The following is a 23,434-nucleotide window of genomic DNA, read 5'->3' on the forward strand; positions in this document are numbered from 1 at the left end:
GCGTCGGGAAGCGGCAGATCGGAAAGCAGCCGCTCGAGACGTACGCGTTATGCTTGTTGTTTGCCCATGCTTTCTAAGTATCTAAGTGTGCAAGTATTATAACTTGTAGTGGTACTACTCTTGTAGAATAATATATGCACACAATCACAGGAACGTTACCTTTGCAAACATATTATTGGGAGTAATTTAATCCCCACAACAAATAGGCACACATACTGTTTCATTTATATGCGATGCAGATGGAAGCGGCGCCAAACAGACCAATGACAATCACAACAGTCTTCTCAGCAGTCAGCACCACCGAAACATGTGCTTTCGTACTGCAGCGACGCAGCTCTTGAGCAGCAGCAAGACACGTGTGAAACAGACTCCAGAACATGCCTTTGTGAAGTGACGGAACCGTCAAGAAGCAGCCCAATGGATCTGCAGTGATCGAGTAGTATGACAACAGAAGTTCCTGCTGCCAGTGTGACTTATGTTGTAATTGAAATAAAAGTGGCTAAATTTCTGAACATGGTGCGTACCTCTAACTCGACGTCGTCTACGATCTTGTCGGACACCTGTGAGACGCACTTGGCTTTCATTCTCACATCACCGTCCACAATTTGTTCAACGCCGTACACGTTCGGAAGCAGACGCTCCCCTATCGTGAGGTTGCTGCCACGAAAAAAAGCTGTCGGCGTCGGCAACCTTCTTGAAACCGCACAGCAATCTTTGCATCACTGTTGCGCAAGCAGGCGATCTGCCGCCGTCGAAAACGGAGCGCCGTGAGAACGAGCAGCGAAGAAAAGCGCGGACGGCACAATGTAAACAAAGCGGAGACTGCGCCACGACGCGACCGCGCTGCTTGGCGTTTCCACATTGGGGCGCTGTCAGGAGGGGCAGTAGCGCCGCCTGGCCATGGTTTTCTCGTCTATGCGTTAGTGCCATCAGTTCTCTCTCTCCCTCTCGGTGTCAAACGACCCGTACGCGCGCTCCCGCCAACCCTACAGCGTAAATAGAGAGTTTAGTTTACGGGACGCCAGCGGCTTGCGTACGCAAGAAATAGGGGCGACGGTACTGCGCACGCGCCGAACCGTCTGCGCATGCGCAATGCTGTCGCCCTAGTTCTTGCGTACGCGAGCCGCTTGCGTTCCCTAAACTAAAACTCTCTAATGTTTTGCATTTCTCGCTCATACAGCTGCCGTCGCCGTGGACCAAATCCGCGACCTCGTACAAAGCAGCACAGTGCCACGCCCGCTTGGCCACGGTAGCGAATCACTTAGACATTTGGTGCACGTTAACGAAGCCCACGTGGTCAACATTAAATCGCATTCCTCCACTACGGCGTCGCACCTCTGATAGTCCCAACGCTGCCTTGGGACGGTAAGGTCAATGAGTAAATAAATTATACAAGCAAGCAATCAATCAACCAATCAACGAAACAATCAATTATTCAATAATTTCTTGCGCGAACGCGCACCGACAAGCGCTGTTAAAGTACGATACACGTTCAGTTAAGCTCGTACTTTGCTGCAATTCGCAATGATCTACTTCCGCAGCTCCAGCTCGCCCCTGCCAGACTGCTAGGACTGCACACGGCCCGAACCTCCATCCGGGACACCATGACCCCCATCAGCACTTATACCCGGAGCCAGTCGAGTGAGTTGCCAGGGGAAAGAAGGAAGCGACGAATCGCGGTGGACTGGAGCGCTGAGCTTTCGAAAGAGGCCCGCAACGAATGATGAGATATTTATTCGACGTGTGAAGCGACTTGTCGTATATAAAAAATAACGATATAAAGTATAAATGGCCCGACTACTTGCCTTCCTATCCAACTCCTCCTTTAAATACAACGTAGCATTCCATACTTACATCCATAGAAGGCTTGTTCTGCAACACATATCCTCTGTGTAGGCATTTCTCAATAACAGCTCTCCAGGTAAAGCCTTTTATCGGCTACACAATCGTCCAAAACAGGATAAAAGAAGAAAAAATAAGGTTGAAGACAGGGATACCCACAGTAATAAGGAAAATGACTGGAACCGCACAAATCGACACGTGTTATACCGATGTTCAGAAAGGATTGAATTTATGAAGCTATATATTCCATAATATAGTTAAAACAAGTATGGCAGTAAGTGGAAATGCATCGTATCCTTGCGTGGGTTGATTGTTCTGCCTCTACGCTTAGAACTAAATCGGGCCACTCTCGAAATAACCATTTGATTTCACCCTGAATGTCTTGCTACACGCACCATATTCTTGTTCTTGTACAAAGAGACCCTAGTACTTTGGGCCACACCTTAAAGGACAAAGGAAATGCCGGGAACTCGTTTCTCAATAGGAAGTGTTTCTTTAACCTCCTTTTCCAGTTTTCCTACTCCCCGATTCCCTGCGTACACTCGGCTCCACAATGTAAACACCCACTCACTCCTTCGCGGAGATCGACAAACCTACACAAATTTAGTCTGATTGCAGAAAGGCAGTTTCTTCCAAAAAAAAAGAAGCAGAAAGAAAGCAGCCTGCAACGCGCGCTTTGTTCCTTGAGTGTTTACAATGGGCTTTGGGTTTCGTAGATGCCCAATCGCGTCTTACACTCTTGAAGACGTTTGTAATCTTCGGAGATTATCGCTGCTGCTCCAAACAACATTCGTCATCTGCATCATGCGCGTTGTCTTCAGCGCTGCGCGGCCGGTTGGTTCCAGTCAGGAACGCTATACGCCTCGCTGATAGGCGCACACCGTTGGGGACCTGAAAGTATTGGATAAGCGCAGGGCTGATAGGTGATAAATATCGTTTGGAGGAAAGACAAGCCCCAAATTGTGCAATCATTTTTTCTCACAGTGCATACACACAAATAAGAACAATCCTGGGGTCCTATAACGTGAAACTATTCGAATATGTTTCATTGCAATCTCTTGACGTCAGATTTGCGTAACTTCCAACGAATGCATGGGTGGTGACCCGCAGGGTTGTCTAAACAGACCAATCAAACGGTCTTCTCGTTTAGAGGAGGTCACTTTTGTTTCCCTTAAAAACGAATAACATTGCCTACACTGAGCACCTTGTCTTAAATAACTGGCTGGCAAGAGGCGGGGAGCACACTCAAGTGGAGAGAGATTCTATGGGGCCGAGCCACTGCACCGAAAATAGATAACCGGAAGGAGGGGGTGGTGCCGGCGTCTGCGATTGCCCCGCTTTCCCTTACTTAGCTTGCGGTGGTAGCTGGTCTAAAATCGCGGCGGCATGCCACCGAAGGTTAAGAATGCTGCTGAAATGGATCCTCAGCAAAAAAGAGTTGTCAGAACGACGTTGTAAACGTGCCGAAAGTGGTCGAAAACGTTACAGGGCCACGCAAAGTTTTATTGTACGCAAATAAACCCATGCTCTTCGGCAGGTGCTCGTAGCGAGTGGCCGAGCGATAGGCGGCGGCCATCTTTTATTCCTTTCGGAACGGGGCAGCTGCGGCTATTCAGAGAAAAATTGAGTCTTGTTCGACATATTAATGCATCTTTAACGCGGAGAGCTTTCGCGGTTTTGTGACTTCGCGTGACGGGCAGCTGAAGTGCGTGCAGCTCTGCAGCTATTGACCAATAGCCGACGGCTAATGGCGAAAAGGCGTCGAATAAAAATAACCACTTTTGTTCGGTCCAATCATGCATAATCAGTGTGAACACGTCATATCAGATGGGAAGCTATCGCGATCTGCGTGACATCGCGTGAGTGACAGGTGAAGTAGGCGTGGTCCAAGCAAGTTTTTGACCAATCGCGGGGGGCTGATTGCAGAACTGGAATAGAAAAGTTTGGAATAGCTTTATGTTATAGCGCCCCTGGGGTTTTACGTACAGAAATCACGATATGAGAAGGGGCATGCCGTAGTGCGAGCTCCAGCTTAAAATTGACCACCTGGGGTTTTTTAACACACACCGAATGGATGGTACGTAGGCGTTTTAGCATTCTGTCCCCATCTGAATACGGCTGTCATTGTCAGCATTGAACGCGGTATGTGCGCAACAAGGACAACGAATATTATTCAGGGATTAGATAAGCCTCGAAGGTTGGAGTATTCTTTTATTTTTATTTTTGGTGTTCAGGAGTTGCAAAAACAAAGGCAACACTTTCTTTCTCTATCTTTTATAGCTCAGGGATCTGCAACGTCCGCGCTCGCTACGAGATCCACTCAATCGGGGACTTCCCTCAGTTCCTTGGAAGGATCGTCTGATGCCGACGTCGGTAAGCTGGCCTTCTGTAGTCCTGAAACCTCCTCATTAGAAAGTACCTTACGGTGATTGTTTACGTTTCTTGTGCCTGCTTCATGAAAAAATTTTAACTGCCAAATATTTTTACATCAAGTTCGGGAAAAGACCAAGAATTAGGACTATTTTTTGCGTATTCGGACACAGTTTGTATTCGCTACCGTTCATCAGTTTGGTCCAAGTGAGACTTGAGGTGATTTATTGAAAGTATCATCATTAGTGGATACAGAAGTTTAGCAATAATGCATGCCATCTACTGACGTCGCCAAGTGGCATCTTCCGACGATTTTGTGAAATAATGATTCCACTAATGAGACCTACCGAACGCACCCTTTTTTCAGCTGCGAGGAGTGATTTCAGCAGTAAGTTCAATTGACAATTTCTACATTATCAGTGCATTTCGAAAAAAATGTTGACATGAATGAAGACCCCAATACGTTCTTTTTTGCTAAACATTTTAACTAAAAAATAGATCTGTGTGTCTTGGCCAGACAAAAGCACTGCATAGTTTCAGAACGGCTGAGAATATACAGTTGTGTACATAATGCTCAGCATACGAAAATTTTCCCTACTTCACAGGCTTACGCCTTAGTTTGGTAACTTCTTCACAAAATGATTGCTCTTCTCAGAACTTGAAAGTTCGTAAAGGCTTCGAAATAGGAACACTGTCTGCATTCTTTGGCGTGTGAACGTTGACAAATTGAGAAGCGAATGATGGGCGAATTTTTTTCTTTTCAAAACGTCCCTCATAAAAAAGCCGTGCAGATGATGTCAGTGTGACGTCACAAGTTTGCCGCTGTTTTCAAACATCGCAGCCCTTTCTCTGCACGAAAAGTTTGCGTAACTAAACGTTGATTCTTCGCTAACCTAAGATGCAATGCAAGCATTCACTGAAAAGCAATCTGCCGCCACAAGCATAGGCTACCAGCTCCGTGATTTCACTCAGTGTTCACCAGCACTTGCTTGTACGGCGGGTGTGTTTCAGAATGTATGGCAGTCTCCAGTAAAGAACGCTGCACTTAAATTTCTGCGACATCCTGTTTGCGCACCGCATACCAGAAAATAGGGCACATTTTAGTACACGACGCTCATTAACAAGCTACATTGTAAGATTGCTGAAGTTCAGTGGGTGAAAGCGCAGTATGTGACAACGTTCTACCTATGGGAAGGCGCATTCATCGATACCATTTTTCTTTGTCTTGTACATCTCAAAATGCATGGAACGCGTCTCTAAGAGTGCGGTCTATAGCATGGAGGTTCGACGTGCTCTTTCAAGAAAACTGGCACAACTCTGTTCTTTCAGAATAGACCAGAATCGCTTCAAGGTAAAATAATTTCCTCAACAAATAACTTTCTTTTTCATTCCTTTTCAGAGTCACTTCGTAGAGAGTAAGCACATGTACAGCATTGTCATATTACGCGCGCGTGTTAATTCGCCGGCTTTATCAAATGTGGACTCGTAGTACTGTGACCAAGAATTTTACAGTGCTCGGTGTGGCATGGTTGGGGAGCCACAACTGGCTTGCAAAAAAAAAATGAAAGAAGAAGAAAGGCCACATAAAGGGTAACTTGTATGCACTGAATGCAGTCAGACTAGCCGGTTCGCAGGGGCAGAAATGTAGGAGCCTTGCATGCCAAAACTTGCGCAAGTCATCGTAGGGAAAGGTAGGCACGCAAATACGAACCAAACCGGCACGAGAAGGAAGGTAAGCAGAAACGGCTTTTGTGTTGTCCTTCTCGCTCATCTGCTGTCCCTGTTTTTGCCCGCCTGTATTTCCGTATCATGAATGCCTACCAAACTTTCCAACTTCCAGTCATTCCAAGCTTCTTGTGCAAGCATGCCTCTCCCTCCCCCTTCGACGCTTTTCTTCTGCTAATCGTTTCGTTCTCAGTGCTGCTGGCTGCGATTTAGTACATCAATTATTCATATGTGTCCTTCATGCCGTTTATCGCTGCTGACGTACACCGCTTGCGCAGTTATTGCAATGAATTTATTTGGCTTGCACTTACGGCGCCCGTGACTTGAGGGAGAGGGGGAAGAAGTTCTCGTTTAATTCTGGCTTAGATATTCTGCGGCAGCTGCACAAATATAGCAGGGGAGGATATCGTGTTAATAATGTAACAGCCGGGAGCACCGTCAAAAATGCGTTCCAGAAAAGAAAAACAAAACTGTCAGTAAATTTAACTGCCTTAAAGAATTATTCAAATGGCAGGTGAAAGCATCCGCGGTTTATCAGTTTGGTTTAAGCCCTTCAAGTCACCCTGTGACATCTGAAAAGAAAATCTCCAAACTGCTATAGTTCGTACACTGGGACTCTCGGACTGCTATCGAAGAGCTGGTTAATTAGAGGGCGCAGGCAACTAATTAAGTGTGACATATGGCAGTTACACTCATAAGGGATGCAACTGTGATTTGTAGAGATCATGTGGCCCGCCGGGGTTGCTCAGTGGCTATGGTGTTAGGCTGCTGAGCACGAGGTCGCGGGATCGAATCCCGGCCACGGCGGCTGCATTTCGATGGGGGCGAAATGCGAAAACACCCGTGTACTTAGATTTAGGTGCACGTTAAAGAACCCCAGGTGGTCGAAATTTCCGGAGTCCTTCAATACGGCGTGCCTCATAATCAGAAAGTGGTTTTGGCACGTAAAACCCCATAATCTAATCTAAAGAGATCATGTGGAATTAAGGGTTGTGTTTACTTTTACATCTGCACCCACGGCTCCCTTCAGACAGCGTTCTTGAAGGATGCCTCATTCATCGTGTCTCGAGCCAAGAGAGTTTCGCCGCGAATCGGAGAGGCCTGTTTGTGCGGTTGCGCGCTACTGAAGCCTATTTGGTTTCACTCACTGAAGCAATTCTTGATCAGACCTCGGCAACAATTCTGACCATTCGCGTGTAACTATTAACCGCCTACACGGGTGAGCACTCGTCCTGCGTGTCCCATGGACTTTAATGTCTCATATGTCGTAAATAACGTGTAACGTGTCCGTGTCTCAAGCTAAACGTGCTTCTCCAGTTTTTATTGAAGGCGAGGGGCTGCACTTTACTTACATTTCACCATTATATATATATATATATATATCGAGAAGAAAGGGGATTAACCGAGGGGCCCGACGTTTATTACTCATATCATAAGAAGCCAACAAACACTGACACCAAGGCCAACATAGGGGAAATTACTTGAGCTTATTAAATGAAATAAAGAAACGATAAACTAATGGAAATTAAAGGGGATGAAAAAACAACTTGCCGCAGGTGGGGACCGAACCCACAACCTTCGCATTATATATATATATATATATATATATATATATATATATATATATATATATATATATATATATATATATATATATATATATATATATAAAATCTTGAAGCGTGTGCTCGCACTACCGCATTCAGGCAGTCTAGAGGTTTGTGTCGTGTGCAGCAGCGTACTGAACAGTCAAAACCTTTTTCCACTCCTCACACACTCAGGGAGGCCAGCGAGCATCCCAGCTACATTGGGCCGGTGAGCGCAATCCTCGTTATCACAATGCTGGTGGCGATCATCATTCTCCTGCTCGTCACAGGCGGTGGTGAGTGAACTTGGTGCACGCTCGCTTCGCCACGGGCAAGCAGCGTTACCAGCAACTCAAACACATGTTGCCAACGAAGTTACCTGTCTCACCGTTAATCAAAGCCGAGTGTTAAAGTCGAATCGATAACGGTAAAGTGCTAGTGGAAATAGGTTAACAAATTTATGTGCAATTGTGATGTCTTCCCATTAAATAAACATTATATTCGTGTGTCATCAATTCACATGGCATAATTTCGGTCCAGTTTCCGGGCGGGCTCAATTTTAATGATTCCTGCGGTCGTATTCGCGATCCATCACTTTCAGGTGGCTTTGCGTAACGTAACGCCGAACGTCACTCTTAGCTGTGTGAAGTGATTTTTAAAAGAGAAATGGAAGAGATAAATGCAGTGCCGTTACTGTCTCTCACAGGAGGACAACTCAACAGCACTGGACGGGGAAAGGGGTGTGGGGAGAAAAAGATGGAGATAGTGACGGGAAGTAAAAAGGAGAGAGAAACCGGAATAGCAAAAAAAGAAAAGCCGACAATGTAGCTAAGCGTTTGCGGGGCCTACAGCCGCGCTCTGAGGTGTGTTGCTTCACAAAATTCCATCAATGCCGAAAATGCACGCCTGGTGATGGAACTGGGAGCATTGGGGAAGAGTAGGCACTGCAGGGTGGTGGATGGCAAGCCACATCGGCGGTAGGAGGCGCAGAGCCTCCCTCTCGGTCCCGAAGGCCGGGCAGTGACGTAGAAGATGCTCCAGTGTTCTCCACGCCATCGCAGCTTGAGCATGAGGCATCCTGCCGTTTGGCGACATTCGGGCATCCTGCCCCACGCGACCTCTTGTGGCAGTTTGATCAAGCGCAAATTATCAGAAGCACTTTTCTTTTCATTTCGCGATGCCTTCGTCAAAGCAAGGTTAATGTGCACTCATGAATATATACGTTTACCGAATCTTTTACACCAGCAACTCAGTATCCCATGGCCTGTCATCGCCACAATCGTTGTGAATGGTCTGGTGTAACTGAGTAGCGCCAGACGGCGCCAGTAGCACTGCTGGTGACGTAAACTCGTCAATGCGCTCGAAAATGATCGGACGTGAAAATAACGCTGGTGGTAAGTGTGCTCCTCCCTTAGGCCTGTATATGTTAGCTGGCATAGCCAATCGCAATGTACGCTTAAGTTGTTGTCGGCGAAAAGCATCCGCACGAATTACGGCCCTCAAGTTTGACTCAGCAGCGTATGTTTGATGGGAAGTGCAACTGAGATTCAGCGAGCCTTGATTTTTTAAATGGTGAGTTGAGGATTGGATCTTGAAGTTGATATTTCTTATTTTAGCTAATTTTTTTAAAAAAACTCGTTGATACGATTGATGAGGGTTTAGCGAGTACTCTTTGCTTCCGGTATTTTTTTACAACTAGCATGTATTCAAAGATATTGGAGTTACTTAAAAGATCAAAGTTACACATGAAGTACGACACGAAATTTTGGCCTTTTGGTAAAAAGATTCCTGGACTTATTCGCGGTATTTCTACAGCTTCTTGCGCCAAGTCACTTCTATGTGAAAAAAAAAAGCACTGTAGATCGCCTCATGCAGCAGCTATTCAAAAATGGCGTTATGGACAGCACACATTTTTTAACCCGGACTTCCTTCAGAACGTGCCTGGGGCCTTTTCACTTATCCTTCTAGGTGTGATTTCTTGTCTTCCTGCAGTACTCTGTTTAAGCGGATAAATTTTTTTGTACTTTTTATAGGCGTCGTGGAATGAGAATTACTCCCACCCGAAAAGAGTGCGAAATGTATAGCTCTCCCTCTCGCTTTATGCGCGGTTTTACGCAACCTAACCGAATCGAAACTAGCTGAAATCATTGCTTTACTGAATGAGTGTCTGTTAGTGAGCACCACTAAATATCAAGAATTATCAGTAGTTACTCGTATTATAAGCGAATTGTTTAGCCATTTCACAGGGATTTTGTTGTTATTATTCAGTCCATGCCACTTTGGAGTTATTACCAAATCACGAACACGCAATAAATCGTGGACCTGAACGACATTGCAGACCGCTGAGGGATATCTGAGTAACTAAATGTCGAAAACTGCAGAGGATTATACGGGCCAGGATTTTTTTTTGTACATTTATTTTTATTTACTCCACAAACTGAGCTTACCTATATGGAGCTTCGCAATTGGACATTCCTTTTCGCGCATGCCAATAACAATTGTCGCGCCTCCATTTCTTGCAGGCGGGGCCAAATCTGGGGCGCTGGTAGGGGGCCCCGGTCAGGGTGGCAGGCACTGCCCGAACGCGACTCCCGCTCAGGATTTCTTCCACACGACCCCAGGCCAGAGGACGCGCCGTCCAGCGAAAACTACGAAGCGCTCGAAGAAGCCCGGCACAGACCCCTGGTGCGACGAGATGGAAGACGAGCCGACCACGCCGGAGCTGCCGTGTCGCAACAGACCGGGAGGCCATGGAGCGACGTCCTCCACGCAGCGGGGGAACACGGTAATAATAATAATAATATTTGGGGTTTTACGTGCCAAAACCACTTTCTGATTATGAGGCACGCCGTAGTGGAGGACTCCGGAAATTTTGACCACCTGGGGTTCTTTAACGTGCACCTAAATCTAAGCACACGGGTGTTTTCGCATTTCGCCCCCATCGAAATGCGGCCGCCGTGGCCGGGATTCGATCCCGCGACCTCGTGCTCAGCAGCCCAACGCCATAGCCACTGAGCAACCGCGGCGGGTCAGGGGGAACACGGTAAACCACGGCACGCCCATTCGCGTTCCTGCCAATCAGCGGTGCCACTTTTTCTTTGTAAGGACTGCGCTAAAACAGCACGTGGGATACTTTTTATTCTGTTAAACGTTGCTGGGAGCCTGAAAAAAAGAACTAGAAAGAAACCATCCGTAAGTTTTCAACGAGAAATGCAAACTGCCATCGTCAGGATGTGTGGGCAACACTGGAGTTGTGAAATGTCAGACGCCGTTGCGGATGCGTTCTCCGGAATAATCGTCCCCAGCTGGGGTTCCTTAACGTGCTATCACGTGCACTAGTTGAATGTAAAGGCAAAGTTAAATAATGTGAATATTTAAGGCATCGAATTGACCGCGCCCATTGGGACTTTCCCGTTGTATTTTTTTTTTTGGAATATCGTGAAAGTGCTGCAGTATTCAATAAAGCGTGCAGGATTGCGCGGTACAAAAGGCACCTTGAGTCAGTAGGTGGCAATGATCTGCACGGGCTGCACGTTCCCTTCTGGTCATTTTGTATGTACATATCGATTGCGTTGCTAGCCTTCGTCGTCTGCCTGCGCAACATGCAATACAAGATGGAACTCAATACTGTTTTTGCTCTATACCTGCGTTCCTTATGTGGCCCTCCGGGTATGCTTACATTTTTACTGCGGGTGGATCTACTCGCACGCACATTTTATTACACAGAAATTAATGAATACTCATTTGTAGTACGAGCAGCAAATAAATATTTTTTTAAAGCTGTAACTGAGAAATATAGTGCCCAGCATGTAGCTGAAGTGTCCTGAGTATTTCATATGTATACTTCTCGCTTACAATGCAGACGTAGCAGCTTGCTACGCTTTATGGGGAAACCGCGGCCACGGACCTGTAGCAAACGAGAGGCAGTTGTATTGAGTGTATTCCTCGCTTTCACTTGTGACTGAAAATGCCACGCACGCTCTGCTCCCTTTCGGCAGTTATTGCCAGCACGATGTCTCGTTGTCCGCAAAACCCGCCGTGGTAGCTTAGCAGCAACGGTGTTGCGACCCTACGCATGATGTGGCGGGATCAAATCCCGTCCGCGGCAGCCGCATTGGGTGGGGGCCAAATGCAAGAACGCCCGTGTCCCATGCATTGGCGTCACGTTAAAGATCTGCTCATGGTCAAAATTAGTCCGCAGTCCCCCACTACGGCGTGACCCACAATGAAATCGTGGTTTTTGGGCTCATAAAACTCCAGAATTCATTCGTTCTTGGGTCGTCAGCTACTGGCCTACGATGAACTGGAGTGCGATGCCTTGCCTGTTGGTTCATCGAAGAAAGCGACGAAATATCTTCAAGTTACACTAAGAATCTGAACCAATAGCTCACTTCTCGAACGCAAACTTTAACTCGCCCGACACTATGCTTCATCAACAAAGTGTGTCACAAAGCGGGCATGTTTTAGAGGCATTTATTTAGCTTTCTCTAATGTCAGCGAAAGCTGCCGGTAGCTTGCGCAATGGTAGAAACTCATCCTGTGAAAGGCAGAACCTGACTACTCCCACAACTCCTGAACGGGGCTCGTGGTGCTCTGTGTAGTCTCGTTGAAGACGCTGAATCGATGTCTCGCGGGAACACATAGATGACACAAAGAGGATGAACACGGCGGTAGAGCTTTTGTCATCATATTCTGCAGCTTTGTGAACCGTTGTTGCCACTGCTTTCTTATCAATTAGTTGTGCATCCACAAGCCCAACCGTTTGCCACGCTACCACGCGTGCAAGCTATGAAGGAGGTTTGTCGTGCAGTTACTATTTGTGCAAGCACTGAGTAACAGCATGGACAGTGACTTCTTGCAGTTACGTGTCTTAACGACGCATTTGTCTGCATCGGCTGCGCCTGGAGTTCCATGGAGCGTAAGCGCTGCTGCTGCCGTTCACAGCGCGACAAGGTTCCCTCTGTCGCTACAATTCTTGCCTTGCAGGTATGCCACCTCCAACCGCTACTTCCGGTGCACCACGCGGAAGAGGCTACACCACGTTCAATGCCTGTCCCGGAGAGTAGCCCAGTTCCACGCTGGCAGCAAATGTTAAGAAAACGCAGGCCCAAAGCCCTTATGAGCAGCTTCTATGCAGGCCTAAAGGATTCCATGCCTCACAGTGCTTGTGAGACAATCCTCTTTTGCAGCACCTAGTGGTGAATAAATAGCCCACAATGTTCAAAGTTATCCACAGACCTAGGTTTAGATGTATTGATTGAAGACCGGCCAAGAAAGAAATTGAGACATGCTTCCTTCAGCAGTCGCTGAGCTTAGCGTGTTCCCTGCGGTATATATATATATATATATATATATATATATATATATATATATATATATATATATATATATATATATATCATACCACTGTAAATAGCGCATGTGTATGGCATTTTCTTTGTCTTTTGTGTCCTTTGTGCGTATATCTTGGATTGCATTTTGCTATTTACGTTCTTCGCCATTTTGAAGGAAAATCAATAAGACCAGCTTCATACATTTGAGCACGTCGTTAGTTCGAGGTGGCAAGAGTTCGTGCATACTGTCCCCCAGCTGCAGTGCATAGGAGGGCACTGGCAAGAGGAAAATTAGTTCATGATTGCTAGTCATTCATTCTGAATTTCTTAATCACGCGAGCTACACTTTGCAGTGTTATGTGTGCTGGGCCCTCGACCATTTGCGCACACACAACCACCACACACGACCATTTGCGCGTACACAACCACATTTGGTGTTATACGCATCGGATACTAATTACTCGACACCTTGCAGTCTCAGACAGCGAGCACAATTGTCCGGACAAAACGAAAGAGGCCAACGAAGGAGACAACGACGTCAGCGATCACGGCCACTTCCGGTGGTTTGGCTACCAGACCTACCGCTTTCCCACCGAAGAGGCGCACGCCTGGTTTCCCGGTGGTCGAGGAGGAGACCATTCCACCCGCCGTTGAGCCTAGGACGCGTCCTCGGCGCCATACCGGCAGAACCAGAAGAGTCGCCAGCACAAAGACCACCACAACAACCAGTGAGAACATGTTGTACCAGGTTAAACGGTTTAATCGGTAGATGTCATCGTAGGTAATAAGCCGACCGCACGCTGTAAACGGCGCCTACTCTGTGGCGAGGTCCGACACATCTGATGTCTGAGCCTTGACTGTAAATCCTCGGGCACTTGCATGAGCCGCCCCGTTTCCAGCAAGGCCCGCATGCGCGGGAGTCTAGAATAATGCCACAGTTTGATGGAAAGGATGGGCCAAGAGGAGAGAAAGGGCTGCCTTAGAGACCCTGCCCGCTTTGAAGTTATGTATGGCTGCTTTGGAGCCGCTAGCGATAACTGAGGAATTTGGGATTGTGAGGGCCAAGGCTATGGCCGCCTCCTCCGAGGAAGAGCCAGGAATGGAGGCGGCTGTAGCGACCTGGCCGTGAGAGTTAATGAGTGATACTGCAAAATGATTTGTGTTCCCATGTTCGGCGGCATCAATATAGAGAACGTCTTTTGAGGTGGAGAATTGTTTTTGGAGAGCCTTTACTCGCTGCCTCCTGCGCTGTTAGTGGTGCGCAAGGTGCATGTTTTTTGGAAGTGGGGGGACGCAGAGGTTCTCGTGTATGTCATGTGGAATGGCGTATTTAGTCTTCATGATGGGTGCCAGAGTGATGGAAAGAGCTTGTAGAATGTGTCGACCTGTTCCGGTGTTAGAAAATCTGCTATATTGGGATGTGAGGTGGGCTTCTGTGAGTTCAAGAAGTGCGTTGAAGGTGCCAGTAAGCATTAGCCTTTCAGTGGAGGTACGTATGGGGACCCCCAGAGCGGATTTACACATTTTGCGTAAAAGAGTGTCGATCTTATCTGATTCCGACTTAAGAAAATGTAGATATGGTGTGGCGAATGTAATCTTACTGATAACAAAGAACTCGATCAAGCGGAGAAGTTCGGCCTCCTTTAGGCCGCCGTGTTTATTGGAGACGCGCCCTAGAAGGCGCAGGGTGTGATCGACTGTGGGACGTGGAGTGTATTTAGAGTATATGCGTTGAGTCGGTGGCTTTGAATGTGTAAACCGAGCATCCGGAGCCTGTCCACTCTGGTAACAGAGATGTGGTTTAGGATGACCTATATATTAGACATGTGTTTTTCGGCCCCCCGGTGGGATGGCAGCAGAAGTAGCTCAGATTTTTGAGGGGAACATCTGAGATTCATAGCCCCGACATGAGCCACGACGACGTCTCCTGCGGCCTGTAGAGTGTCTTGAATCTCTCCATCAGAGCCACCACTCGTCCAAAGAGTGATGTCGCCGGCGTAGAATGAAAGCTTGAGATCAGGAATAGATCGCAATGCTAGCGCCAGCGGCATCATGGAAAGATTAAAAAGAAAAGCGGACAGCACTGGGCATTGGGGTGTGCCGTAGCTGCCTAAAGCGTGCGAAGAGGATTGCCCTGTGCCTATGTGTACAGCTGCGGTACGGTTCGCTAAGAAGATACATATGTAGTCATATGTCTTTCCGCGAACCCCAATTAGCTTAAGCTCTCCGAGGATGGCGGAATGTGAAACGTTATTGAAGGCTCCATAGAGATCCAGACTGAGAATTGCTTGCGTATCTAGACTGCTATTGAGTGTAATGATGTCATGCTTGATTCGAAACATGATATATTGGCATGAGAGAGAATTTCGAAAACCTACCATTTCTTATTGATAAAGATTGTTGCCTTCCATGTATTTACTTGGTTGGTTGAGGATGACCTGTTCGAGTGTTTTACCTAGACAAAATGTTAGTGATATAGGCCTGGGATTAGAAGTGTTGAGTGGTTGGTTTGGCTTTGCGACAAAAATTAGCCTGGCATCTTCCCACGAACTAGGGAGGGTGCCAGTGTCAAAGCAGTGATTGAAGTACACCGTGATGGCTATGACAGAGTTATTGTTTAGATTGCGGAGTATTTTGTTGTTAACAATGTCGGGGTCTGGTGCTCGCATTGTGCGCAGAGTGGCGAGGGCATGGCGAGCCTCTGCTGCCGTGATAGCGGCGTCTAGTATCTCGTTGGGTTCGCCAGAGTACTTTGGCATGTCATACTCCTGCGCGGGAGGAAGATGTTTATGGTGGAGGTCGTCGAAGAGTCTGTCGAGATTGTTTTTGTGTGCATGTAGCAGTTTGTTTATGCTGTGGTTGTGGTGTGCGCGCGATGCGGTAGGGTCTAATAAGTGTCGCAAGAGTTGCCATGTGCGCTTGTTATCGAGGTTGTCATGCATGCTTTCACATACCTGGCCCCACTGCTGGCAGGCCAGTTGTGTGGCGTACTCCTGGATCTGGAGGTCTAATTTGGCAATTCTGAGTCTTAGTTTTCGGTTGAACCGTTGCCTCTTCCACCGTTTGAGAAGAGAGTTTTTGGCTTCTCACATGTGTAGAAGCTTGGAATCAACCGTAGTGAGAGCGGTTTCGGGGGCCAGAGTGGTAGTGTGCGTCCGGGCGTCTGAGTGTAGTCGCTGAACCCATTCTGAGATGTCTTGAATGTTTGTGGGAGCTGATATCTGGCGGGCCCCTCGAAAATTGTCCCAATTGGTAAGGTAGAGGGGTTTGGGTGCCAAGGGTTTGTTTTTGAATTGTAGTGTGATGGTTATGATGTAATGGTCGCTACCGTGGTTAACTTGTTAGTTGTGCCATGTGACGTGTTGGATTTTGTGTGTAAGCGTAAGATCGGGGGAGGTGTCCTTAGCTACGCTGTTGCTTAGCCTGGTTGGTTCATCGATGTCCTTATGTAATGTGAGTATCTGGTCTTGTATGTGGATCCATAGGGCTTTGCCGTTAGGAGTAGAAACGGAGTGACCCCAGAACTAGTTGGCTGCGTTGAAGTCGCCAAGAATTAGGAGGGGGTGGTGGGTGGCAGCGGCAATAGCTTGTACAAAGAGGCAGTCAAAGCGGTGATGTTTGTCTTGTGGATGACTATACATATTGAGAATGTAAAGGCCATGGCAGATGCATTATTTTTGCGAGGAATATTTTTTGGAAAATGATTCTCTATATCGACGCTGTCGAATTGGGAGTGATTGGCAGTGAGGTGTATTGCGTAAGAATTGGCGTGTCGGGCCGGATACTTTATTGATCTGATAGACCAATAAACCAATAAATGGCATGCGTTGTCGGTGTTTTCTTTCGTGACATTTGTTTGTCAATCTCGAAATTCCGAGGAATAACTTTGTCAAGAATGTAAAACAAGGTATAAGCAAAGTTAGTCGTAGAATGGTGGGGCAGTATACCTCGCACATACCGCATGTCATATAGCAAGGTGTACCTAAATATGTACGGGAATTTTCACTCACGGGGACGCCGGCGCTGGTCGCCGACACCGGATTTTCTGCGACAGGGCCTTTTTAGGCTGTCACGTTAAAATTGGGACAAGAATTACAGTGCATTTCTCTTGGGTATGGGCCATTGATACCAAGGACAAACATCCGCTCAGCAGGAATGTTCCCGTCATGCTTTCCTTCGGAGCTTCCACGGCTTGGCGCAGCCACGCAAACGTTTGGAATGCTGCGAAAGATTTCATTTTTGCAACTGTATTCTTACGGAAGTGACCGTATAATATGTTCATTGTTGTATTTCTTCTTCTCAGTCTACTATTAGCCTAAGTTTTCAGTAACACACCTTTTCTAGCAATTCAGTTTTAGTACTTTCTAAACTTGTTCAACCAATTTTGTGTAAGCCACTTTAGTATCGGCCAATCTCCCATGGAGGTTACGTGCCACCAAGTTGCGCAAAGTAAACAACCGCAACGAGCAACTCAGCAACCCCAGCTCCAACTACGAGTGTGTCTATGGCACAGACTCATACAGTGCACGTCTGGTTGCAATTACGGGTCTGTAGTTACCGCGCTCTTAATCGAGTTACATCTCTGTGCAGCGACTCGGACGCCCCTGGTGTGCACCGTGAGCGGCGGCGCACTCGCGTTCACCGCTTACCCATCGCCTACCGTGTGCAGCTACGTGTTCTTCACGCACGTTCTCGTCGGCGAAGGGAAGCTGCGAGCCTCCGAGTCCGGCGTAGGCTTAGACGACTTTGTGCGCTCGCTCAGGGGGGACGACTTTTCCGGCTATCCCGGTGGCGTGTCCTTCGACGCACGGTGAGTTTTGGAGAAAAAGCACCACTTAAGAAAAACTGCACGTTTTAGGCGAAGAAGATACTATGGAGACTAGTCTTGAAAAATGTGTGATGAAACATGGCAGAGGTAACGGCAAAAGGGGCACGCAAATTGCACTGGCCCTAAGTGTTCGTGCTAAGAATGCCAGTGGCTCACCAGATGGTCATTTGGCGGCTCGTGTCTCAAGAAAGCCGCCAGTAAAGCGCTTGAACCATCGAGCACCGGAAATAGAGAGAGCCCGCTAGAGAGGAAAGGCAGGGTGATTATCCAGTAGCGAGTTTCCTGCTTACTACCCTGCACTGGGGTAGCGGATACAGGGATTGGAAAGAGGACAAAGAGAGAGAAAGAGAGAGAGAGAGGTGGCAGGGAAAGAAAAAAAGTCATGTAACAGAAAGAGCGTTCCACTCAGAGGCGTTCACTCGTGCCGGTCGGTCTCATGAAGCACAGGCAGTCGCGCTTGCACAGCTTTCTGATGCGATGTGAAGTCGTGTTCGCGTCACTGTTGCAAAATTCTTTCTTCCGGCAGAGGCTGATCGTCCAACTCGTTCAGCACGGCAGAAAGCGATTATCTTCTCACACTGCACTGCGCGCACTGGCAAAGAACATGCTGAAATGCTTCCGCGTCGCCGCAATGGCCATCTGCTGCGGTGTCGGCCCTATGCGGAAAGCGTAGGCAATCGGTGAACTCGACGCGAAACCAAAGCCTGCACAAAAAGGTGGCGTCTCTGCGGGGCATTCTTGGTGGAAGTCCAAGGCTTTAGGTTGGATCTAGGTTGGACAAACGAGCATGCGTAAAATGTGGTTAATTCCACTCTGTCGTACTGCATTGGCTTGCAAGTAGGCGGAACATCCTTGTAGTATCGGTCCTAGACAGCGGGATCGATGGGCGGTTGTCTTCTACATGAGCTGAGCGAGCAGCTTGATCGCCACGTTCATTTGGACATTTGGTAGCAACTGAAAAATGTTTTCATGTCCTTTCTCAGTCAGGTGGTGTATGACCTCAGTGATTTCGAATACCAACGGTTAATGCGAACGGCGCCGTAAGGCTGACCGTAAACATTGCAGGGCTGTATTTGTGTAATGGTTCGCCATTGATAAAGTGTATTGTGACACGAAGCGCTGCGAGTTCTGCGGCTGTCGACGTTGTCAAGTGAGGAATTTCCAACTTGATAGTTGTGGCTTTGCTGGAGGCAAGACAGCTGCGTTAGAGCTGTTCGGCAGATCGGAGCCATGGATTTATGTGCGGATTTAATTCTGGTACTTCTCGTGTAATAGGGGTAAGGTAAGCTGTTTAAGATCCGGCGATGACATGTCTGCTATTTTCCGGACACCAGGCATTGTAAGGTTGATTTGTGGCCGAGTGAGGCAGGCACCAAGGAGGACAGTATTGAAAAAATGGGCACTGCGTCGATTGTCTAAACTACTCATTTTAACCCTCGCGCAGCCTTCTGGCTTCATATTTTATTATAATTTGTTGGTGCACGGTTGTTGTACGGCAGTGATTAGCCTCATTTCTGTTCTACTTGATACCGTCCTACAGTTCTGACAACATTACAAGGTGAAAGACCTGTCTTATGTGCTGAAAAATGTAATAAATACCTGTAGTAAGTTACGAACGACTCCATTGCATCTTAAACATACCACACATTAAATTCGGCAGGCTTAGAAGATAAGTTCTTGCGTTAAGGCGGCTCAAATTGCGAGAGATATTTCGAAGTCCATAACGCCTTGGTGACGTGCAAGAGCCCAGGTTTCTGCGCGAAATTGAAAAAAAAGGAAAGTTTTCCCTTTAGTTATTTTCTCTAATATTAATGCACCCTTCTGCCACCAAACGAATAAAAGTTTTGAAATAAAACTTTCCAGTGTGAACAGATTTAGCGTTGCTCTTTAGTGACCCTTTAAGCTAACCAAGATTACATGTAACGGTTCTCAAACGCCGAAATAGTTGAGTGCTAACAGAGAGGAGGCTCGATGAGCGAGAATGGATGCAAGAACGCAATACGAGAGGTGACACCACCCTGGAATTCCTGCACCAGTTAGATGTGACGTCATAAATTGTTACAGCGTCTTCTCTGTTCTAGATGCGCAGAGTACCATTCTGTCACATGTCGGGGTGTACAAAAAACTCAGCATGTAGGCTTTTTGGAACATTGACTATTTTGGAACGCCTAAAGTGCACAAAAAAGGTCAGTGTAATCCATGATGTCGCGCTAGCAACCTGTTTACCGCTGTTTCGGTGAACGAGAAGGGGACTCAAGGGCGAGATTTTTTGTTAGTCGTAATCACATAGCCGACAGACAGGGAAACCAAGGAAGGCACACAGTGAATTCACAAACTACAAACTAAAGGGGGAAATAAAAGGGGAGGAAAGAAACACCTTGCTGTAGGTGCAATCTGAACCCGCATCTTCGCATTACGTGTGCAATGCCCTTAATAGCTGCGCTTCTACGGTGCATTCAGAAATTAAAAAAAAAAGTTTCCGGCCTGGTCTTTTTTTCGTCTGATCATGCTTCCACGCGAACAATGCTCGGTTGCTTTTATTCCTGCTGGAAGGAATAGGCAGGCATACGTAGTTGGCTGAGTCTGAGACGCCAGCAGGGAAGGCAGGAAATCCACATTATCCAAAGTCTGGAGAGCTTGAAGCTATGTTGTCACACCTGTAGGCGAACCACACGTATATATGTTATCGAAAGTGAGTGCTATGTTCCGAGTGCCAAGCCATGTTTTTTTTTTATTGCCCATCGATGCTTTGCTACGTCGATTACACAGTGCTGCTATTATGCATATGAAGCCTTTTCAGCTGGCGTACAGTGTTCGATACTTTCGTGGCCCTCTTTCTTTATTGTAGCAAGTGTTACCCTGAAGAACGATGAGTTGAAATTTTGGCCTTCACTACCCGACGATACCCGCCGTGGTTGCTCAGTGGCTATGGTGTTGGGCTGCTGAGCACGAGGTCGCGGGATCGAATCCCGGCCACGGCGGCCGCATTTCGATGGGGGCGAAATGCGAAAACACCCGTGTGCTTAGATTTAGGTGCACGTTAAAGAACCCCAGGTGGTCAAAATTTCCGGAGTCCTCCACTACAGCGTGCCTCATAATCAGAAAGTGGTTTTGGCACGTAAAACCCCAAATATTATTATTGATACTACCCGACGATCGAAGTAACGGTGCTCATCACTTTTCGGAAAGGCCCCTTAATTCGCGAGTGACACTATATATCCATCACGCACGCAGGTACCTCGATCCAGCGTCGCTGGATGACGGTGGAGTCAAGCTGGAACTGGAGAAGCTGGCCGCCAATAATATCAGGCACCGCGGCATCCTCAACGTTTTCTCTCTAGCGAGCTACTTTCCTACGCTTGTGACCACTGTCGGAGCTGCTGTGACGGTGAGCACAGCAAAAACACGCACACACGTGCTATCTAAGGTACCATCAATCCGTTTATGAGCCAGCAGTGGCCTCCGTTGTTAACACGATAACTTGAATGCATGAAAAACAACGCATGGAATTTCTGACAGTGCTCGAATATAGAAAAACTAACGCGTGGGATTTCGTTGTGGCAACTCAGACTGGCAACCGACACTATCCGATAATCGTGCTCTAACTCCAGTGATTTACGAAGCTGTTAGCCTATCTCGTCGGCCTTTCTTTCTTTTTTGATAAAATACAAACACTTCGAAAAACTTATGCTCAAGTTACATTTAGAAATTTAGCGTCAGCCCAGAAAGGTAAACATTCCAGAAGATTTGGGGGAAGCAAAATTGAGAGTCACACAGTTAAATTTGGCTTTTAAGTAATGTCATATTCACTTACTATGTAGCGCTTGCGCAACCAAATTACATGCGATTGATGCGATTTGTACGTTTAAAGCTCAATTAACTGAAAACGGTGCGCTGATGAGGATGTTAGTTGAGTGTCTCCACGAAAGGTGCCGTGTTGTACAGGGTGTCCTGCGAAACTTAAGCCAAACATTAAATATATGCAAATGTCACGTAGCACGAAATTAAGGTAATGTTGGTTGCCTTCGCTTGGACATAGTCAGAATATTTTTGGCATACCGCCTAATTAAATAATTAGTCCTAAATAAATAATCAAATTATCGACTATCATAATGAGATCAAAGGTGTCATTAAGATAGTTGTAGAGAAACAACAAAGACTCCCAATAGAGCTTTCTGTGGCTCGATACGTGCTACATAAAAGTGTTTTCCGAACGTAAAAGAAGGTCGCGAATGCACGCAAAGTGCCTCGAGCGGCCAGTCGCGCGGGAATTTCACGTGTATTTGCGGGCTTCTGTCACGTGAACTCGGAAAAACACTTTTGCATAGCACGTATTGAACAACACAAAGCTGTGTCGGGAGTCTTTCATGTTGCTCCACAGCTTTCTCATTCACACGTTTGATCTAATTTTAATATTTTAAAAGTTTAATAATTATTTAAGACTAAGTATTTAATTAGGCGGAGTCTCCAAGCGACGGCAAACAATATTACGTTCGTTCTGTGCTAGGTGGCCATTTGCATATTTTTAAATGTTCGGCTCAAGTTACGCGGGACGCTCTGCATACTGAATACGAGTGGCTAGTAATTCCTCCGGTCAAATCAAGCAAGGCCATCGTGTAGACTCCATCTACCCAGTACGGGAAGAAAGACGACACGTGGTACAACATGACCACACGAACGCCCTCCGAAATAAGTTTGATAGGAACACCACGCACACATAACATCGTTACAAATTGGCAGGCACAAGTTTCAGATTGTCGATTCACATATGCCCCGTCCGCTTCGCACAAGAAAACAAGCAAACAACGACTAAATCATCAAATAAGCTGGTCGAAGCACAAGTGAGGTCTCACTGATACAGTCCTTATCTGTCTTATTGATAGCAAATAACACACTGAAGTCTTATGCCATTAATTGTCCTTCCTTCTGTCCAGCTTCCGTGTGTGATTCTGCCGAAAAACTTCGCTCCAATAGTTTGCACCGGTGACAGGCCCTTGCATGTAGCTGGCGTCCGTTTTTGAATACTTAGTATGCTTCTGAAAACGTGAGTTTGTGTCACTGCAATCACGCAATAAATGATTCAGTCAAATCATAGTGCTCTTACGCGTAACTCACTGCACTGCAAGCGTCAGCCAACTCAATACCGCTTAGGGCATAAGTACCCTATTCGGACCAAAATTTAAGGCGTAAGTGCGGAGTAACCGTCGAACGCTTACGCACAATCACTTGGGGTGCTAACGTCCCACATGGTGTAGCCGTATAAGGTGCAAGTGTGGTGCGTAACTGTCATTCAACTTGCGCGTACCGTGATGTCTACGTGTCTACTCAAACAGATTTATCGTGTCCGTGTACCGGCTAAAAAGCTCCTCAATGCACGATTCCATCGCTGGTCGCGTTTGGATGGACGGGCTTCAGCTCCCAGCGCCCCACGCCTTGTCCTTCGCAGAAACTGAGGACGCTGATGGGAGGTGACCGATCCGCGCATATCGTGCTTGCGGCAGGCATCTGGAACTACAACGACACCGGCGCCTGGAACGTCTACAAGACGCAGTTTGGTGTGATGGCCAAGTATGCGGCGTCCATATGAGATACAGTCTCAATCTCTACAGCATTTGCACCGTTGTGGTTTTAGAGGCGATTATGTCCAGTTACCGAAACTACCCTCGCCTAAAGGTACCTAAAAGCTACGAAGGGAACCTCTCACATCTTACTCGTAAGGAAAGGCTTACTATGTTGAGAAAAAACAACAA

The 23,434-nt window shown here is 47.0% G+C and overlaps 1 protein-coding gene across 1 annotated transcript in view; it reads left to right on the forward strand.

Moving 5' to 3' along the window:
* Positions 1–23,434, forward strand: part of LOC139048031 (uncharacterized) — a 42,239-nt gene that overhangs the window by 5,279 nt on the left and 13,526 nt on the right. Inside the window, exons 2-11 of the mRNA XM_070522383.1 lie at positions 1,542–1,641; positions 4,123–4,215; positions 4,580–4,600; positions 5,612–5,627; positions 7,719–7,819; positions 10,046–10,308; positions 13,332–13,584; positions 17,447–17,666; positions 20,919–21,072; positions 23,131–23,252. Of these exons, the coding sequence (XP_070378484.1) occupies positions 1,605–1,641; positions 4,123–4,215; positions 4,580–4,600; positions 5,612–5,627; positions 7,719–7,819; positions 10,046–10,308; positions 13,332–13,584; positions 17,447–17,666; positions 20,919–21,072; positions 23,131–23,252 (1,280 nt within the window). The 5' untranslated portion in view covers positions 1,542–1,604. The remainder of the gene's footprint in view (positions 1–1,541; positions 1,642–4,122; positions 4,216–4,579; positions 4,601–5,611; positions 5,628–7,718; positions 7,820–10,045; positions 10,309–13,331; positions 13,585–17,446; positions 17,667–20,918; positions 21,073–23,130; positions 23,253–23,434) is intronic.

Source organism: Dermacentor albipictus, chromosome 7 (assembly GCF_038994185.2).
Source record: "Dermacentor albipictus isolate Rhodes 1998 colony chromosome 7, USDA_Dalb.pri_finalv2, whole genome shotgun sequence".
NCBI classification, from domain to species: domain Eukaryota; kingdom Metazoa; phylum Arthropoda; class Arachnida; order Ixodida; family Ixodidae; genus Dermacentor; species Dermacentor albipictus.